Source organism: Eleutherodactylus coqui, chromosome 2, assembly GCF_035609145.1.
Source record: "Eleutherodactylus coqui strain aEleCoq1 chromosome 2, aEleCoq1.hap1, whole genome shotgun sequence".
Classification (NCBI taxonomy): Eukaryota; Metazoa; Chordata; class Amphibia; order Anura; family Eleutherodactylidae; genus Eleutherodactylus; species Eleutherodactylus coqui.
The window spans coordinates 288,335,230-288,355,673 of record NC_089838.1 but is presented as its reverse complement, the minus strand read 5'-3'; the positions used below and the strand labels follow the sequence as shown (position 1 = coordinate 288,355,673).

General features: G+C 44.1%; 1 protein-coding gene across 1 annotated transcript in view; it reads left to right on the top strand.

Annotated features, from left to right (window-relative positions):
* The first annotated feature begins 7,276 nt into the window (after window positions 1-7,276).
* LOC136612680 (zinc metalloproteinase-disintegrin-like MTP4) overlaps window positions 7,277-20,444 on the top strand; it is a 33,928-nt gene continuing 20,760 nt past the window's right edge. The window contains exons 1-10 of the mRNA XM_066593190.1: window positions 7,277-7,400; window positions 9,863-9,945; window positions 13,492-13,571; window positions 14,029-14,107; window positions 15,446-15,522; window positions 16,025-16,202; window positions 17,779-17,841; window positions 17,954-18,025; window positions 18,388-18,554; window positions 19,366-19,450. Coding sequence (XP_066449287.1) covers window positions 7,349-7,400; window positions 9,863-9,945; window positions 13,492-13,571; window positions 14,029-14,107; window positions 15,446-15,522; window positions 16,025-16,202; window positions 17,779-17,841; window positions 17,954-18,025; window positions 18,388-18,554; window positions 19,366-19,450 — 936 coding nt within the window. The 5' untranslated portion in view covers window positions 7,277-7,348. The remainder of the gene's footprint in view (window positions 7,401-9,862; window positions 9,946-13,491; window positions 13,572-14,028; window positions 14,108-15,445; window positions 15,523-16,024; window positions 16,203-17,778; window positions 17,842-17,953; window positions 18,026-18,387; window positions 18,555-19,365; window positions 19,451-20,444) is intronic.

Here is a 20,444-nt window from a genome sequence, read left to right as displayed (position 1 = left end):
TTTTGCTACATAAATGTAACTGGGGCCTTGTCTATACTGCAACTACTGAAATGTGAAAGAGACTGTTATCTCCCTAAACTGCTGCAACGGGAATGTTACTGTGGCCTGTCTTGACTGCTACTACTACTAAAAAAGGAACTAATACTGTGCTCCCCCTATACTGCTGCTTTGGAATTGTTACTGGGGCCTGTCTAGACTGCTACTACTACTAAAAAAGGAACTAATACTGTGCTCCCCCTATACTGCTGCTTCGGAATTGTTACTGGGGCCTGTCTTGAGTGCTACTATTACTGAAATGGAACTAAGACTGTGCTACCCCTATACTGCTGCTTCGGAATTGTTACTGGGGCCTGTCTTGAGTGCTACCCTGTTTCCCTGAAAATAAGACGCGTCTTATATTAATTTTTGCTCCCAAATATGCGCTACGTCTTATTTTCAGGGGGCGTCTTATTTCACTGCAGCAAATCCGTCTGTGGCCGCTAGTCCCTCAATTGGACAGCTTTGTGGACGAAATTTCTCAGAAATCTCGTCCACATGGGACAGCAAATCTGTCACGGCAAAGCTGGGAGAAGCGCGTGTTGTGGTGCAGATTCACCGGCCATAGAAACAGAAAAGCGTGCAGCCAGGTCGCTTCAAAACAAGCGGCTGAGTGCCGTGGGCTTTGAAGCAGCGCTTTCCCGGCGGAAATCTCTCTCTTTATCGCTGTGGCCAAACCGCGAGATTTCCGCTGGAAATACGCTCTGTGAGAACCCAGCCTTAAGAATCACACAGGGTGCCTGACTCACACACAGAGCCATAAAATAAGGGCTGTAAAGTAACGTACCTGTCTGCAGACAGAAGGTCCTGGACCACTTGTAAGCAGGGATGGTACTGTAGCTTCCGGCCACCAGGGGGAGCTCATCACAGCAGACATGTACAGCAGGAACAGAACGTACAGTATGGACTTTTCCAGCCAGCAAGGGGAGCTCACAACAGCACACTCGTACAGCACAGCAGGGACAGAATAACAGCCGACTGTCTGCAGATCTACCTATACATCTGGAGATAGGAGACAACGGGGATGGCAGCAGGGGACAGGCCTCTTGACTTGTCTGCACACTTTACTATGCCTTACTATCGGGGGTGCCTTATATTTGGGACTTCTGCAGATTTCAGGGGGTGTCTTATTTTCAGGGGGTGCCTTATTTTCGGGGAAACACGGTACTATTACTGAAATGGAACTAAGACTGTGCAGCCCCTATACTGCTGCTTCGGAATTGTTACTGGGGCCTGTCTTGAGTGCTACTATTACTGAAATGGAACTAAGACTGTGCTCCCCCTATACTGCTGCTTCGGAATTGTTACTGGGGCCTGTCTTAAGTGCTACTATTACTGAAATGGAACTAAGACTGCACTCCCCCTATACTGCTGCTTCGGAATTGTTACTGGGGCCTGTCTTGAGTGCTACTATTACTGAAATGGAACTAAGACTGTGCTCCCCCTATACTGCTGCTTCGGAATTGTTACTGGGGCCTGTCTGGACTGCTACTACTACTGAAATGGAACTAATACTGTGCTCCCCCTATAATGCTGCTAGTGATATGTTACTGGGGCCTGTCCCTAATGCTACCGCTGAAATCTTACTAATTCTGGGCTCTGCCTATACCGCTGCTAATGCTATGTCACTGGGGTGTGGAAACGGAGGCTTCCCAAAGACATGATGATGGCGAGGCCATTTCCCACCAACGCGGTTACTGTTAAGGTGCATATAACCACGGACACGTGGAGAGGACACGTAGTGCCTGAAAAACATCCCCCTCCTCCTCCAACAATGAAAACATTCTTGGCAAATACCTTTGCATTGGTCCGTCTGGTGGCAGTCCAAGAATTTCACCTTTAACGACACAACGAGAGCGCCTCCCACCATCCCCCCGCCACGGCCCACTTAATCCTGGCCACATTTCGAAAACCAACTAAATAAAACCGCGCTACTAGGTCTGCAGTCGCCACCACATTCCCACCAACGCGGTTACTGTTAAGGTACATATTACCAGTCTGACTGGGGCATGCACTGTGGGCCAGGGCCCACCTGTATTGTATCTGACGTTAGCTCTGCTGTCCAGGGCACTGCAATGGGATTTGTTTATGTACCGCCGGTGGGTTCCAGGGAGCCACCCATGCTTTGGGTCCACACGGACTTCACATTAGGGATTTGTACCTGCCTGTGTCTATGTATTAAAAACCCCGGTCAGACTGGGGCATGCAGTGTGGGCCGAAGCCCACCTGCATTTAATCTGACGTTACCTCAGCTGTGCTGGGCAATGCAATGGGATTTATTTATGTAACGCCGGTGGCTTCCTGGGACCCACCCATGCTGTTGGTCCACACAGAGTTGTACCTGCCTGTGTCTACTTATAAAGAACCCCGGTCTGACTGGGGCATGCAGTGTGGGCCAAAGCGCAGCTGTATTTAATCTGACATTAGCTCTACTATCCGGGGCACTGCATTGGAACAAACTACAGGAGCAATACAGTGCTAATGAGACGTGCACAGCTACGCTAGCATTGGAGTCCGCTGTAGGCACACGATTGCTGAGGGTTTGTGCAGAGGCCTATGTCCTGGGTGCAGTGAAAGTCCGCTTCCTGCCTAGGATTGCTGAATCTGTGGGCCGAGGCCTATGCCGTGGGCGCGTTGCAAGTCTGCCATGTTTGGCCGCTCAGATCAATTTTTGGTTCATGTCTTGGGTTTCCTAGGACCCACTTATGCTGTTGGTGCAAACTTAGTTCCCATTGCGGTGTTTGACCTGTCTGGCACAAAGGCACTGACTGACTTGGGTAGGGGGCAGAGCGCTGACGGCTTTTCCCTTGCAGTGTGGATTGAGCTATGCGACACCTTGACAGAATAAATACTGTGTGGCACATGGATTCCCCATTGCTATGCCCACGTTTGCAGCTCCTGAGGTGGCACAGGATTGGAGTTCTCATTGCTTCTGTACAGCATTGTGGGCTATCGCCCCGCCCCTTTTAAAGAGGGTCGCTGCCTGGCCCTGCCAACCCTCTGCAGTGTGTGCCTCCGGTTCCTCCTCATGGCAGACGCACTTATAAATAGACATGAGGGTGGTGTGGCTATGCAGCCAGCGTGTGGCATGAGGGCAGCTGAAGGCTCCGCAGGGACACTTTGGTGTGCGCTGTGGACACTGGGTCGTGCGGGGGGGGGGAGGGGTTGGGCAGCATGTAACCCAGGAGAAGTGGCAGCGGAGTGTCATGCAGGCAGTGATTGTGCTTTGTTGGAGGTAGTGTGGTGCTTAGCTAAGGTATGCATTGCTAATGAGGGTTTTTCAAAAGTAAAAATTGTTGGGAGGGGGGGGGGGCCCACTCTTGCCTCTATTGTGGCTTAATAGTGGGACCTTGAGATGCAGCCCAACATGTAGCCCCTCGCCTGCCCTATCCGTTTCTGTGTCGTTCCCATCACTTTCTTGAATTTCCCAGATTTTCACAACTGAAAACCTTAGCGAGCATCGGCGATATACAAAAATGCTCGCGTCGCCCATTGACTTCAATGGGATTCGTTACTCGAAACGAACCCTCGAGCATCGCGGAAAGTTCGACTCGAGTAACGAGCACCCGAGCCGAGCATTTTGATGCTCGCTCATCTCTAGTTATTTTTGAATAATAATGATATTATTGATAATTATCAAGACTCAACTGGCACAATATAAACAACAATACAATAATGTTCAGCAAGAAACCATAAGACGTCTTGTAATTTCTTACATGGTATATGAGAAGAATAGTGAAACATCCTCATTTGTTATATAAAATTAAGCAGAATCTGATTAAATCATGATTACAGAACATGTTATTCCAGCATAATACAGGAAATACTCGTTATGTCATGTATTTCCTTTTTCTCAGTAATAGGCCTTCTCTTCTGACGTGTCCATTGTAGTAAATACTTCTATTCTCCATAAGATAACAATTCTGGAGTATCTCTTCTTACTATTCTGTATTTAAACATTACCGTTATACTACCTGTCTGAATAAAGTAGCAACTGGGTATTATCTTTCCTTTGTCAATAGGGTGTGATTTGACAATTGTAATCTAGTAAACTGTGGCCTTTTTTTATATTCTCTTGTTTACTAACATCTTTTAGAAAACTAACTGCAAAATGCCAATAAAAGTCAAAGGCCCAATGTCCACATGCAGATTTTAATTATAAAAGCCATGCGTGGCCCCCGCAGGGAGATCCGCAGCTCTAGCTGCCCATAGGGATGCATCAGCATTCGTAGGGCAACTTAATGCATGCAGATGTGATTTTTTTTTCCCGGTGTGCAGGAGGAAGTCACAGCATGCTCCACTTTCCTGCGGATCCCGCAGGAACTGCTTCCATTGACGTCAATGGAAGCCATCCTAGCCGCGGCACACCCGCAGCTGTCACTGTGAAGGTGTCGCGGATCCACGGGAAAGCAGGAGATTTGAAAAAAAAAAAAAAAAGCACTGCACATGCACTGGACACATCTGCCGTGCTGGAGAAAGAAAATCCGGGTTGCACGGAGGGGAGCCGGAGAGGTAAGATATTGTTCTCCTCTCCATGTCCGCGGGCACGCAGGGACTCCACTGCGAGATTCAGCAGTGGAATCCGTGCGTGCAAATGGACATAAGGCCAAAGAGTAATTGAGAGGGGAAGGCAGGTACAGAACTCAAAATAGGGTCCAGGGTAAAGGGAGGAGAAATCTTAGATTAGTCACTTAACATCAATGTATAAGCAACGCTTCAGAATGCCAGAAATAAGGGCTCAATGAACAGACTTTGTATACAATGTCTCTGTAAAGAATGGAGAAAATGCAAATAAAGAATCCTGAGGACCAGCTCTGTAGAGTCAAAAAATTGAATATATCTTCCACTTATAATTTTACAGCTTGAAGGTCTACAGGCACTCGGGTCACAATAATTAACGCAATAGGAGAAAGGAGGATGAGTGACAATCCGAATGTGTATAAACGCAGGCCTGGGACTCTGATTTTATTTACTTTCAAGACTAAATAGAGAGTCTATGGGCCAGAACAGGGACTACATCAATCCAAGACCTCCAGATGGCTAGGGTGGTATCAGACGTCTCCTTGGAGGCAGACAGAAGTTCCTCAATGCCAGATGTCTTGGAAGCAATCTGTGAGTCCTTCCCTCTTGTGGAATGATCATTCATGTAGCCATCAAAAGAAATCTGGTCAGGCTGTTGGACATGAAGGTCATGGAAAGCAATAGTGTGGATGGCTCATTTGGATTAAATATCCCCATAATTTTCAAAATCAGGTCCACTATCTTAATCAAGAAAATCTAGAGATTCCCACCACAAATAGGTTAATTATTAGAAATGGTTGAACCTCTGGAGAAGGAGGAAGTAGAAACATGGTGCTTTAATGGTTAGCACTGTTGCCTTGCAGTGCTAGAGTTCTAGGTTCAAATCTGACCATGGGAAACATCTGTATGGAATTGACCAAGGACCACAGCACTCCAAGGTGACAACACTGAGCCACATCCTTTAAAAGACCACCATGCTATTAGACAGTACTGAATACTAGTTTTAGGAGGTTTTATGAATTTCCAGTTTGATTCAAACCAAACTCTCAAAATGTGATGCCTAACCAACTAGATGAGGCAACAGCAATGAAAAGAGGCGGAAATAGTTAAAACAAAATGACCATCAAAGCTGGCTCTTTGGTGGATGCTCAGGTACTCCAGTACTTTAATAAAAATGTGGAGGAGGATGTGGAAGATGCTTTTGGATGAAGCCTAGGCCTATACAGATGGATTTTTCTTTAGCTTGACTCTGAATGTCACCGCTAGTTGTTAGCGGAGTGGGGAGTATTTAGACGCAGCGGTAAGTGAGTGAACCAGCGACTGATTTTTATGCTTTTTGAAACTCAGCTGCAAACGGAAAGTAAGCGAATAATGCTCAATGGCTTTGATTTAGACGCGATGACTATCACACATTTTAGTTTGTTTGAAAAAATTTTGCCTGTTAATCGCCCCGTGTAAATGGGGCATTAGGATTACTGTACAATGGTTTTTCTTGTGTTAAGAGGACAATGGCTTGTTCATAGGTTAAGATTAGAGAACTTTCTGTGCTGGGCTATCACAATCAAGCTAAACTTGTACAAGTGCATAAATGGGCTGCACAAAAATAATGAAAAACTGCTTCATGTAAAATTCCCTCAGAAGACGAAGGGGCGTTCCCTCCATTTGTGGAGGAAAAAAGCTTCAATCACTGGAGGAGACAAGAGTCCTTTACTATTAAAGCTGTGAATCATTGGAGTAGCCACCTCAAGAACCTGTTACAGCAGTAACAAGGAATGGCTTCGAAAAGGCGTACATGATTTCTTAAACAACATATTAACAGTAAAGGAAATGTATAGAATTTGCTTCTGATAGGTGATCCATTCTGATCGCAGTTGGGAACAGGAGGAAAATGTATTTTTGTTTTGGGGCTCGTTGGCTCATGCTTTATGGAGGCACACAGTTGCCTACACCACGGCTCTTCATTCATGTTCTTTTCCATCATTGGATTAAACTTAATAGACAGAAGTTTTTTCAACCACACTAATTGTGTATATACATATTGGTGTGGTCGAAAACATAAATGAAGAGGAGTGGTGTAGGTAACCGTGTTCTCACATACAGCTTCAACAGAACAAAACTAAAGTTTCCTCCTCATCCGAATGACCCAATTACTAACATTTTGAATTGATTTTAAAGGGTTGGGTGGTGGGGGGCACAAATCACCCCAGATCTGAACAGTCACTATGTCTTTCACAAAAAAAGTTTGGTATCGTGTTAGCCAGTAGAGTAAAACTTGTGTATGTGTGCATATGTATGTATATATGTGTGTATACACAGTATAAAAAGAAAAGCTGTAAGTAGAGAAACAAAGTAATTTGTAGATATAATTCCTTTTAATGGCTAACAAAAAAAAGTTACCCATAGCCTCGTAAGCTTTGACTGTTAATATCATGATATTTTTTGTTAGCCATTACCCGGATGTCATATCTACTAAATCATTTTGTTTCTCATACTGGGGCTACATTTGCTCTACTGGCTAACACGGTACAAAACTTTTCTTTTTACCAAACAGAAAAACTATACTTGTACCTTCTATTGCGGAAAAAAGCCCTAAAAGGATTGTGTGTGGGTACAGATGTGCCAACAATCAAACTTGGTTCCTAATATGGCATTTGGGAAGTTGGGGTGACAACAGCATATACACAGCATTTTTGAGAAATCCACTTCCACATGGAGTATATATGAACACTTGCACACACACCACCTTTGTCACCAGCTCATCTGAGACACAAGACTGAACAGAACAGCAACAATGCTGATGGCTGCGCTCTTCCTCCTCGCGGTGCTGAGCCACCAGAGTCAAGGTAAGTCCTTACAATAATATGTGATCTGTGAGGTTTGTTTGTAATTTTTGTCATTTTTTGGATAGGAAGGTTTCCGATTTTGTAAAAGACACATTTCCTGAAGACATATTAGTGATTGTTCAGATCAGGTTTGGGGCAAGGTGTTTTGGTGCTCAAGGCAGATAAGGAAAATTGCCCCTCACCCCACTAAAATCAATTCAAAATGTTAGTGATTGGGTCATTGGTAGAAAAGAGGTTAATAAGAACATCCTTTATGATCTATGTAAGTGAATTGGTTGATGGGCACATTGGTGAGTCAGGTTCCTTGTATCCAGTGATAACTCCATTTCCCAGGCCCCAGCGGTGTCTGTGCCCCAACCACTGGTCTATAGCTACACCTGACAGCAGGAGCTAGGAGTGTAGAGATACTGCTACTGTATACTGCAGCCAATTTTGAGTGATGACATTATGTTCCAAAATTTTGGGAAACACAGGTGTGATGCATCCTATACTCTCCATCTTTGCTATTTCCCTGCTGTGTGCTGTGAAAGCCACTGCTGAATACATCCAGAGGACTACTTGGCACACACACAGAATAAGAGGACTACCGGTAGTATTCTCCTTCTATTTATGTACACAAGTAGTTTGCCAGGTGAATTCAGCTGCGGCTTTCACAACACACAGCTGAGGAGAGTCAGGAGAGGTGAGTAGGATTCAGTGTGTTAGCTTATGAGGCCCATAGGAGCTGACAGAGCCCCTTTAACATATGCCCACCATTTACATAGCCTAGGTCTCCTAAATGTTAATCTACTGCTTTCCCATCACAAGTAAGACATATATCCTTCAGCATATCCAAAAATTAAAGGAGACCCTAGCCCGAACCACAGAATAAAAGGACATAAAATAAATACTATAGATGAGCGAGTATACTCGCTAAAGGCAATTGCTCGAGCGAGCATTGCCTTTAGCGAGTATCTCCCCGCTCGAGATGGAAGGTTTGAGTGCCGGCAACGGGCACGGAGCTGCATGGGAGAGCGGCGCGGAACGGAGGGGAGATCTCTCTCTCCCTCTCCCCCCCCCCCCCCGCTCCCGTCTGCTGACAGCCGCTACTCACCGCTCCCCCGAGCCGGCACCTGAACCTTCTGTCTTGAGCGGGGCAGATACTTGCTAAAGGCAATGCTCGCTCGAGCAATTGCCTTTAGCGAGTATACTCGCTTATCTCTAATAAATACACATTCTAGAATAACCTTTGAATGCACCTAAAAATAAATATAGACCTAGGATCTAACAGACGAGTAAATGAATTCAGATAACACACTGGACCTCTGTAGAGCCCAGAATGCATACCCCAGACTAGACTGTAGAATATACAGGTCTGAGTAACTACAGGCCGCAGAATAGAAACATCCCAATTAAATGCAAAAAATAACTACTAATGCTAGACTCCCTGTACAGTAAATACAGACTCCAGAATAAATACATACATCACTAGCCTACAGTACAGAATACAGACCCCTCTATATATATGTACCTCAAAATAAGCAAACCCTCACAGACTCCAAGTTAAATAAATACCCAAAGAATAACTACAGATCCCAGACCAAACCCTTTAAATGAATATTGAGCTCCGAATAGATTTAAACCACCTAGAATACATATGACAGATTAGATTTTAGGGTGTATTCACAAGAGCGTTCCCTATCGTGTGTTCACATGTCCGTGTTTTTGAGGTGTGCAAACGCACATACCTGCAAAACATAGGACATGCGTGCAATTGAAAGCAATGGGAGTACATCGCGATTCTCTTCCCAGCTGTGACAGCTATGGCAGGGGAATATTTAGACACTAATTATATTTAGGATATTTAGGGATGATTTTCAGAGAAGGTCTTATATTTCAAGCCCTTCCCTGAAAATCACTGCAGGTGTTGCTGGCATCCAACTGCGTTCAATGGGGCCGCCTGCAGCAGCCGCGGTCCAATTGAAAGCAGTGCTGAAGGGACCTGCATTCACGCGTGTTAGTGCACTACGTGGGTGCGCGGTTTTGTGCATACCTATGTACACACACGCTCGTGTGAATGCGCCCTTAGAGTACAGATTTCCGAATAAACAGATGTCCCAAATTAAATACAGACCCAATAAAATAAATTACATTTCAAGACTGGATTCCTAAATAAATACAGACCCTGAATACATACAAACTTCAGATTAGACCCCAGAACAAAGAAGGCCATATTATTTTCTGTTGTATTTTTTCATTATTTTAGATTTTCTTTTATTTGTTTTACTTTAATATATGTATATTTTTTAAAACTGCTGATTGAACCCCTTGTTTTTTGCACTGACCACAAACAGAAATCCTGAATATAATGAGGAATTGATACATAAGTGTATCTGGAAGTTGCTGCACCTTGTATTACACAACAATTATAAATTTGCTGTTTATACACAGAAAAAATCCTTGTATATTCTAATTTTCCGCAGGCTTTAATGAAATACCAGCGGGGCAAAACTATGAGGTGGTCTTCCCACGAAAGCTTCATGCACAACACAAGAGAGATGTACAGGTACAGCGCTGTCCGTCCGTCCTCTGATGTATCATCATTATCTAATATTTATCTGTCTATGTAAAAACATGTTTAATAATGACAGCGCTCAGCCTCTGCAATGAAGAAATCCATGTTTTTATTCAGTCCATCGTAAGTTTTGACTCAACATTTATCAAAACTTCATTGATAGAGCTGAAATTTACCATGGGTTGATTGAAGGCATGGATTTCTTCATCTCAATCATTGAAGTGCTGCCATTTTTTTGAATTGTGGATCTCTGGTTCTGAATCTGAAAGGACTTGCACCCAATATAACCTATTTTTCATTCCTTGCTCTATGTCCCACAGCTATCTATCTGGTCTGATTTTATGCCTATGGTAGGCTGCAATGCTATGACAGGTTACTCATACTTTATGCATGACTGATGACTGATCTTAAAGGGGTTGTCCCGCGCCGAAACGGGTTTTTTTTTTTTTTAACCCCCCCCGTTCGGCGCGAGACAACCCCGATGCAGGGGTTAAAAAAACAACCCGCACAGCGCTTACCTGAATCCCGGCGGTCCGGCGTCTTCATACTTACCTGCTGAAGATGGCCGCCGGGATCCTCTGTCTCCGTGGACCGCAGGGCTTCTGTGCGGTCCATTGCCGATTCCAGCCTCCTGATTGGCTGGAATCGGCACGTGACGGGGCGGAGCTACACGGAGCCGGCATTCTACACGAGCGGCCCCATAGAAGACTGCAGAAGACCCGGACTGCGCAAGCGCGGCTAATTTGGCCATCGGAGGGCGAAAATTAGTCGGCACCATGGGAACGAGGACGCCAGCAACGGAGCAGGTAAGTATAAAACTTTTTATAACTTCTGTATGGCTCATAATTAATGCACAATGTACATTACAAAGTGCATTAATATGGCCATACAGAAGTGTATAGACCCACTTGCTGCCGCGGGACAACCCCTTTAATATTTCTAGTGTTTTTTTGCTCAATTCCTGCTATGTGGTTATCTGTGTAATATATATAATTTTCCCAATAAATTACCATTCACATCATGTTAACAGCCTCCCATTGGAGGATGGAACACAATATATATATTAGTGTCATCACCCACTCAGGATAGAGACAGTTGGCAGCACTTAGACAACCCCACATCTAGGCCCGTTTGTGGTGTAAGTCAATTCAAGTCCATTTATTTTTTTAAAACATACAGGTGTTATTACAGGGGTGTTATTACAGAGGTGTTATTACAGTCCATCATTTTATTCCAATCTCAGGGGTTTCTGCATTGATTACTAGTAAAATGTGGCTGATTATCATCTAAGACACAATTTTAGACAAATACAATCTAACTAAAGCAATAGCAGACAACAAGTTGTGCAATTTATGTCTTTCATTGAGCACATTAAGTCAACATCTACAGTGAGGGACATAAAGTAAAGGCCCATTTAGACCCAACGATTCTCGCTCAAAAATTGCTCAAAAACATAGTTGGGTCTAACTGCACGGAAATCATGCAGTTTTCGTTAACGAGTCGTTCATCTTTGTCTTTCAGCAAGCTGAAAGACGATGAGCCTTATCAGTGCCATGCGCTGATTTCTCAGTGGGATACCACTGATACTATTGTTTCAGCTGGTATCCCGCTCTGAGAACCCAGCTGGAGTATGAAGAAGACAGCGCTCCAGCTGTGTTCTGCATACCCTGCTCAGAGTGCTCAGCTGTATACCAGCTGAGCGTTCTGTGAACACAGCAGGAGTATGCAGAAGACAGCGGTCCAGCTGTCTTCTGCATACCCCACTCGGAGTGCTTAGCTGTATACCAGCTGAGCGCTCCGAGAAGACAACAGCTGTATGCAGAAGATAGCTTGTCTTCTGCATACCCCGCTCGGAGTGCTTAGCTGTAAACCAGCTGAGCGCTCCGAGAAGACAACAGCTGTATGCAGAAGATAGCGGCCCTGCTTGTCTTCTGCATACCCCGCTCGGAGTGCTTAGCTGTATACCAGCTGAGCGCTCCAAGAAGGCAACAGCTGTATGCAGAAGATAGCGGTCCTGCTTGTCTTCTGCATACAGCATGAGTCTTCATTTACACACTTATGCAAAGTGAACGCTTTTGTTCACTTTGGTTGGGTGTCCTGCTGCTATCTTCAGCAATCAGTCATTAAAGGAGATGTCCCGCGCCGAAACGGGTTTTTTTTTTTTTAAACCCCCCCCCCCGTTCGGCGCGAGACAACCCCGATGCAGGGGTTAAAAAAACCACCCGCACAGCGCTTACCTGAATCCCGGCGGTCCGGTGACTTCAATACTTACCGCTGAAGATGGCCGCCGGGATCTTCTACCTTCGTGGACCGCAGCTCTTCTGTGCGGTCCACTGCCGATTCCAGCCTCCTGATTGGCTGGAATCGGCACGTGACGGGGCGGAGCTACACGGAGCCGCTCTCTGGCACGAGCGGCTCCATAGAAGAAAGCTGAAGACCCGGACTGCGCAAGCGCGGCTAATTTGGCCATCGGAGGCCAAAAATTAGTCGGCTCCATGGAGACGAGGACGCCAGCAACGGAGCAGGTAAGTAAAAAACTTTTTATAACTTCTGTATGGCTCATAATTAATGCACAATGTACATTACAAAGTGCATTAATATGGCCATACAGAAGTGTATAGACCCACTTGCTGCCTCGGGACATCTCCTTTAACCCCTGTAGTGGCAGGTTTATTATTATCATGTCATGCCTCACAGAGCAGGTTTTTTAAATGAGTCAACAATGCAATTTAATCTCTCAAGTGGACACACAGTCAGGCCTCATTCAGACGAGCATGTTAATGTACGTACAATCGTGCGCACAAAACCGTGCGTCTATTAGAACCATTGATTTCCTATGATGTGTTCACATGTCCGTGTTTTACAGGTGTGCAAACGCACGCACCTGCAAAAGATAGGTCATGTGTGCACCATAGGTCCATGCCGCACGTAAATATTCCCCCCCGGCAGTCCCCTCATCACTGAACACTGTGACAGCGCTGTCACAGTGTTCAGTAATGATGGCACTCCCCGCGGGGAGTAAAGAATCTCCTGCCACAGCTGTGACAGCAGTGGCAGAGGATTGCGATGTTCTGCCATTGCTTTCAATGGAGCCACTGCTGCTGCCGGCAACCCCTGCAGTGATTTTCGGGGAAGGGCTTTAAATATAAGCCCTTCCCTGAAAATCATTCCTAGTTGTAGTAGAACATAAAAAAATATATATATTTCCCTCTCCATCGCTTCCGGGGCTCAGGTGCATCCAGCCACTTTGTCTCCGGCACTGTAATGAAGTTCTTTCAGCAGGCGAGGATTTAAAGATAAAAGAATGACAATGGTAAAAGACCACATGGTCCACCTTCAGTAGTCCATCCTTATATTATTTACTTATATTTTTCTCTTAACACAAATATTCCTCCAGGCAGGTTTACATTCACTTTAATGTGGTCAGATCAATATGGTGCTAAAACTGGTAAATCCTACAGAGCATGTTGGCCTCCATTTGTACCACTTCCACAATATTTCTCAGTAAATATTATGTGAATGTGCTTCTTCTCCCAGCAGAGTGAATATCCGGACGTGGTACAATATGAGTTTGAAGTGGATGGTCAACCCATGGTCCTTCATCTAGAAAAGACTGAGTAAGTGTTGCTGTATGTCCATATGGTGTCTTCATGTTTACCCAAAATAGTATAGTAAAAATTGTTATATATTATTTTATCATTCACATTCCTTCACTGTCAAAACTTTTAGTACATTTACCATGGTCTGTAATATCGTTCCATAGGTATAACTATAGGGGTGTGGAGGTAGAAGGTGCACCCAGATCATGGTGTCTTGGTGGGCCAAGTGGCTTCTCTGCCACATAAGAAAACACCAGTATTATAAATGGCACATACTAGATGGGGACCCTGTTATACATATTCTGCAGCTCAATATAATATGCCAATGTATCTTTCCCCTTAACCCTATCATAAAAGCATTTCACTGCATGAAATAAATATAAAAAAATACTATTATCATAGTTGACCCCAAGGAGTTAATTATTGCCTCGTTACAGTGTGGTATGTTCTAATACATTTCCTGTTCTTCACCCAGAGACTTAATTTCTAAGACTTACACAGAAACACATTACTTAAAAGACGGTTCCCGAGTCACCACCAGCCCCGAGATAAAGGTAAGGTCTTTGAGGGAGGCCTCAGTAATTTTCTATCTACATATCAAAGTTGTTGTGGTCAAATTTCATTGAAGAATCTGAAGAATGTTTTTGTGTGAGACGATACCAGTGTCATCACCGAGAACCGACATGAGGGGAAGGAGCGGCTAAATTCTCCTCATAACAAATTTCTTTGGCAGTAAGGTTATTAATCTCCATACGCTGTGTACTCCTTACAACATTTTTCCTACCTTCTTGGTAAAGTCAGGCTACTAATTAAAGTTTCTAAATGTTATTCTTATTTTTTTACCTTAACACTTTTATGAGTGTATGTGTGGAGATCTCAGGTTTTTTATTCGGTTTGCAGTATTTCATTTGTACAGATTTTTGTACAATTTTCTATTGTAAAGAAGATTTTCTTACATTGTATATGCTCTCTAAATTGAATAAAAAATCATGAGTATACTGTATATGCAAATTCTATAACAAGTCCTCAACTATTTTGTAAGGTCCTGTAAACACAGATCGGTGGTGGAAAATATTAGATATTGTTTTAGATGTATTTTGTTGATAGTTGCATTTTTTTGTTGTAAAAAGCTTTTAGAATAAAACATTGAACTCCAACCCCCAGGGGACAGATTATAGGGACAACAAAATGGACAACTTCCCAGCTACTTCCGACCAACCAGTTTCATCCACTCTTCTCCAACATCACTTCATGCCAGTTGAGGAAAAGATCTAAAATTAAAATTCAGCCTGCTGAGCCTTGTATTCCTGAACACCAGAGAACAGTGGGATCTGTTCTCATTCATATTATTTTGTCAGCAGGTTCTGTTGACATCAGTGGAATCTGCTGGTAACTTTTTAATATGTATATCCAACATAAGATATCCATGCATTCATACTGGAACTGGTGAGGAGATCCCACCAAATTCTTTGACTATTTTCCTAGGGGCTTCCACCCAATTTGATCAGGTTCTGAAAACTCCCAACAGATTCATGACAGAATTTTGAAAGATACAGTCTTAAAGCTATTTCTTAATTCCGCCATATATATGCGCACTCAGGTCAGTCAAGAATGCATGTTTATCTCAATGGTGAAAGGGGAATGAGTCAATGCCAAACCTCCCTGGCAGCAGCTTATATACAGCAGGAAGAAATGGCATATTGAAATCCAACATGCTTATTCTTGTTTCCTTGAAACTGCTATGACTTGAGAGGCCTGCATACACAAGAGATCATCAGCCAATTCTGGGGATATGGACATGTTATAGATCACCTTTTCTCACATTATATGGCCAGCTAAAGGTTTATACTCTCTTATACAAAGGTATAATTATATGTATTTTTATGTTGTAGGATCATTGCTTTTATCAAGGGTATGTGAAGAATACCAACAGTTCACAGGTCACCCTGAGCGCATGCAATGGATTAAGGTGAGATGATAGTAATAATAATGACCTTCATCTAGTCTACTGTACAAGGCAAAATCCAAACTAGTCTGGGTGTTACCAAATATGCTGATAAATTAAAGGTATTGCCCATACTCTATTGAGGAATTATGAGTTAATAAAGGGTGATTTGTTCAGGATTCTTATCTCTTAACCATAGTGGAGTGCTGTTGCAACAGAGAGTCTCACTCCGGGGGACCTGTTCTGCCCTACATTATACACCCAGCTCATTGATTTAAATGGACATTGTGTAATGCTTAATCTCCCCTGTGGTGGCGCTGCATGATATCTGTTCTCAGGCTTCGCCACAGATTACAGCTGATCGCTGAGGTCCAAGGTGGAGGAAACTTTTACTCTGCCTAATGTCAAGGGACCCTTCTAACAAATAGAGATTGTCCAAAGCAGAGAACACCTTTAGTATTGGGGGTTATATTTGCTTTCTGGAGAAGTAGAACTGACTCAAATATATTGTAATATTTTCTTTTAGTGGCATAATTGCATCAGAAGAAAGTAAATTCTTGATTCAACCTCTGAAGATGTCAGAGACTGAAGCACATGCCGTCTACCCGTATCATGAAGACGAGACCCCAAAAACCTGTGGTGTGGATGACACAATTGTCAGCAGGGCAATGTCTAAGTTAGACTTCTCAATTGGCAGACAAGAGGTGAGAAAGAAAAATAGCTGACATTGTTTTACCTTTGCTTTTGACGGTCTTTACGCCAACTGCCTTGGCTAATTCAATAAACACATTTCGAAATTGATTGAGATATAAGCCTATATGATGGGTGTTGGGGCGCCAACAAACCATTTTCCCTTAAGGGCCATTTACACGGGCCGATTATCGTGTAGTACCGTTCAAGCTCCCGTGGAAATGTGAACGATAATCATACTGTGAAAATGCATGCAGAAAACTGAACAACGCACCGTCCAGTGTAAACAGCAGTCATTCACTTCTGAACGACTGTCTGTTTACAGAGAATGGACGCGGGCAAGGAGACAGCGCTCCCGGCCACTCCGCGACCATGACGGCAATACTTTCAGTGATGCCAACGATACTCGCTCCTGTGTAAGGCCTTAGTCAGACGGGCGTTTTTAGCCGCGATTTGCGCATGCGCATGCGTCCGGCGATTTTTTAAAACCCTTGCTTTGCAATGGTATCGGACACATGAGCGCTTTTTATGCGCTCGTCCGATAAATTATAGAACAAAAAATCGCAGATCGCACCTATCTGCGATTCCTGTTCTCTTCTGTATATGCGCTCAATGGGGCCTGCGGCAGCAGCGCCGACCCCATTGAGAACATATAGAAGACAAATCATTCTTCTCTGCCACAGCTGTAACAGCTGTGGCAGAGAAGAACGATGTTTGCCCATTGAATTCAATGGAGCGGCAATACAGGGCTTTAAAATCCCCGCCTGCTGAATGATCTGCCTCTGATTGGTCACAGCCCTGACCAATCAGAGGCTGAAAACACTCACACACCCATTCATGAATTCATGAATGGGTGAGTGACTGCTGCCTCTCAGCGCTGAGCCAATCAGGGGCAGGTCTGACTCACATCCATTCATGAATTCATGAATGGGTGTGAGTGAGGCATGCCTCTGATTGGCTCAGCGCTGAGCCAATCAGGGGGCAGGTCTGACTCACACCCCCTTCACACCCACTGCAGGACGGCCGCGCGGAGCTCCGGCTGCCGGCAGAAGGTGAGTATACAATTTTTTTTTTATTTTTACACATTTTAGGATGAATTGCAGGTAAGGGCTTATATATTTAAGCCCTTACCGACAATTCATCCCGGGCTCGCCCGCAGCGCATTGCTTTCAATGGAGACAGCTGTATTGCCGTCTCCATTGAATGCAATGCGCTGGACAGCTCCGGCCCGTTTCTAATGAAACGCGGCTAGGAGCAGATTTTCGGGCGATTTGCGGGCGACTTGCGCGCACCGGTCACGCGATTTGCGGATGCGCATCCGTCATGCGATCCGCAAATCGCGCGAAAAAACGCCCGTCTGACTAAGGCCTAATAGCGCAGGAGCGAGCAACACTGGGACGAGCTGTCAGGTATCATTTGCCCAACAGCTCATCCCGCATAAATGAGGCATAAACCAGGATATTTAGATAGAGGGCTAGGCCAGCAAACTTAACCTTTGCCCTGGCTGAAGAAAGGCCTGGCTACGGCTCTGTGTAAGTATTTCCTCCATTTATAAACTGATTTTGAAGTTCCTCTGCTTTACCTTCATAGGAACAAACATTCCAACATCCAAGAAAATATATCGAAATGTATATAGTGGCGGATAATTCTATGGTAAGAATATATTCAATGTATGGTAGTGAGAATATTCCGCAGATATAACATATAGAGAATGTAATTAATGACTTGCTTTATACCCCATTATTAATGATCTCCTTTCTTCCAGTATAATAGATTTAACTACAGAAGAAGAACTATCAGGCAAAGGATATTTAACATTGTTAATTTTGTGAATCAGGTGAGTTAATGCAGTAATATACAGTATATATGTGTGTATAGAAATGTTTTTGAGATGACCACCCGAAATAATTTTTTTTCTGAACAATAAACAATACTACCCTGCCCCCTGGATCCAGAGTATGACAACAACTAATAGAGTTGGTTAGAGCAAACATTAATGGATTTGCATCATAAAGGGCATTTGGATATTACAGAAGGGATGTCCGACTTTAGACCCTCCTTGTTTTATGAGCCACAGTGAAGAGCCACTAACCAAATGCTCAGCCAGTTATTCCTGTGGACACAATATAGTACTAGGTTTTCCCTGCGGCAGTGGGAGTCAACGATTCTCCATCTGATTATATCTGACCTCTTCCTTAGGTGTATAAGCCCTTAAATATTTTTGTGGCTCTAACTGGAATGGAAATTTGGAACAATGGAAACAAATTTGAAGTGCACACCTCTTCTAAAATCACTCTACATCGGTTCTCTGCGTGGATAAAGAAAGACTTGCATTGGAAACCCCACGACAATGCGCAGTTCCTAACGTAAGTTTCTTCTACAATAATCTATAATGTTTAGGAATGTTTGTGACAATTTTTCAGTTGTGTTTATTAACCCCTTAGTGACCAAGCCTGTTTGCGTCTTAATGGCCGACTAATTTTTCATTTTTTTCATAGTCACATCCCAGGAGCCATATATTTTTAATTTTTCCGCCGACATCGCCATATAAGGGCTTGTTTTTTCGCGGGACAAGTTGTATTTTGTAATGGCATCATTTTTAGGTTCTTAGGCCGACGTAGCTGGTAGCACCCAGAGACCATATTCAAGCCTCAGGGTGCCATAGCAGCCCATCGGGACCCCGCAATCACATCCAATAACCGAGCAACCGCTCTCCCTGGCACGGAAGATCTGCGCCAGGCTTCTCATGCAGCTGCCTTCAAAACACAGCACTACAGAGTAAGGCACCTCAACAGCCGCTGTCAAAAGACGTATGGGCAGTTATTTAGTGGTCACTTGGGTTACATTTGTAGAAGTACAGTTTATAAAATAACAAATTCTTTCCTTTACTCTTTTTGGACTGATTTTGAGTTATTTTGTGTTGTATTCCCCTATTCAAATCCTTAGAGCTGCTTCCAAAAATCAAAAATTGTGAATTTAGCTGCAGATATAAATGGAAAAAAAATCCTGCAATTCATAATAAGCACAAGAAAGTAAGATTTCCAAAGCGTCTTAATAACTTATGTAGATGTTGGTTGTGTTGTAAATTGTTATTCAAAAATGAGTTTTCCTTTTTAGTCATTTATGCCACCTGCACATGAGTAGTCTGTGACAGCTGTTCCCTCTTGTGTTTCCCAGGGACATTGACTTTGATGGCATTATTGTAGGAGTTGCATGGATTGGTGGAATGTGTAGTAGTAACCGTTCTGCAGGAGTTATCCAGGTAAGAGGCATATTATTAGAAATAGCCACCACACAACCACCATGTAGTAATATACTGTCAGATCAGAGGATGTGGACCTGCTGTGCCACACGCTGGTTTGACTTCGGGCTAAATCCAGAGCCGACACCTGAGGAACCCTGGTAGTTACTCTTTCGCTCAACTAGTCAGGATCCTGGATTTACTGTAGGGCCACCAGGCTGTTACACTGGAAATGGTCGGTTATATGGCATCTGATGCCATACAATAGAACAGCATGCAGTACCTGAGCATGTGAACAGAGGCACCGTCAGGGGAATCCGGATCAAAGCAGGTAGGGTAGCTTCAAAATGAGGGACATTCATGAAGTCAGGGTAGAGTAGGTTCAGCATGATACAAACAGGTAAGGAGTCAAGGCAGGCAGCAGTCAGATGACTGGTCAATACAACAAGCTGAGGTCAGGAGTGGAGAATGCAGAGTAGTTAGGAGTGTGCCTGATATAACCTGGTCCTTTAATACTGCACACACCCTTCAGACATCAGAGAGGGACAGGCAGGAAGCCAAAGCCAGATATCTGCTGCGAACATGGGGAGTATGTGAGCCGTGGCTGTCAGCAGAAGAAGGTGAGTCAATATGATGCCCATGTCGTGAATCTTACCATGTACATTACTTAAAAAAATTACTGACCTTTTATTGGCCAACAAACTCAAATCGATTAGCATCTAAAAACTACATTTGATATAGGCCTCCTGCAGACGGCCGGGTAAGATCCCGCTGCAGTGACCGCTACGGCTCACCTGCTTCTGGTGTCTCCCTGCTCTGCTATGTGCTGGTTGCTGCCCAGCTGCTACATGCGCAGTGCAGAGCCGGCTCGTCACTAGTGACGTTTCTGTGCGGGCCTCTGCGTGGCTCGCACAGAAAAAGGACATGCCGCAATTTGGTTTCTGCGTGTGTTTTCACGCAGTCAAATCACGGCTGTCTGCAAAGGATTGCATTATCTAATGTAATCCTATGGCAG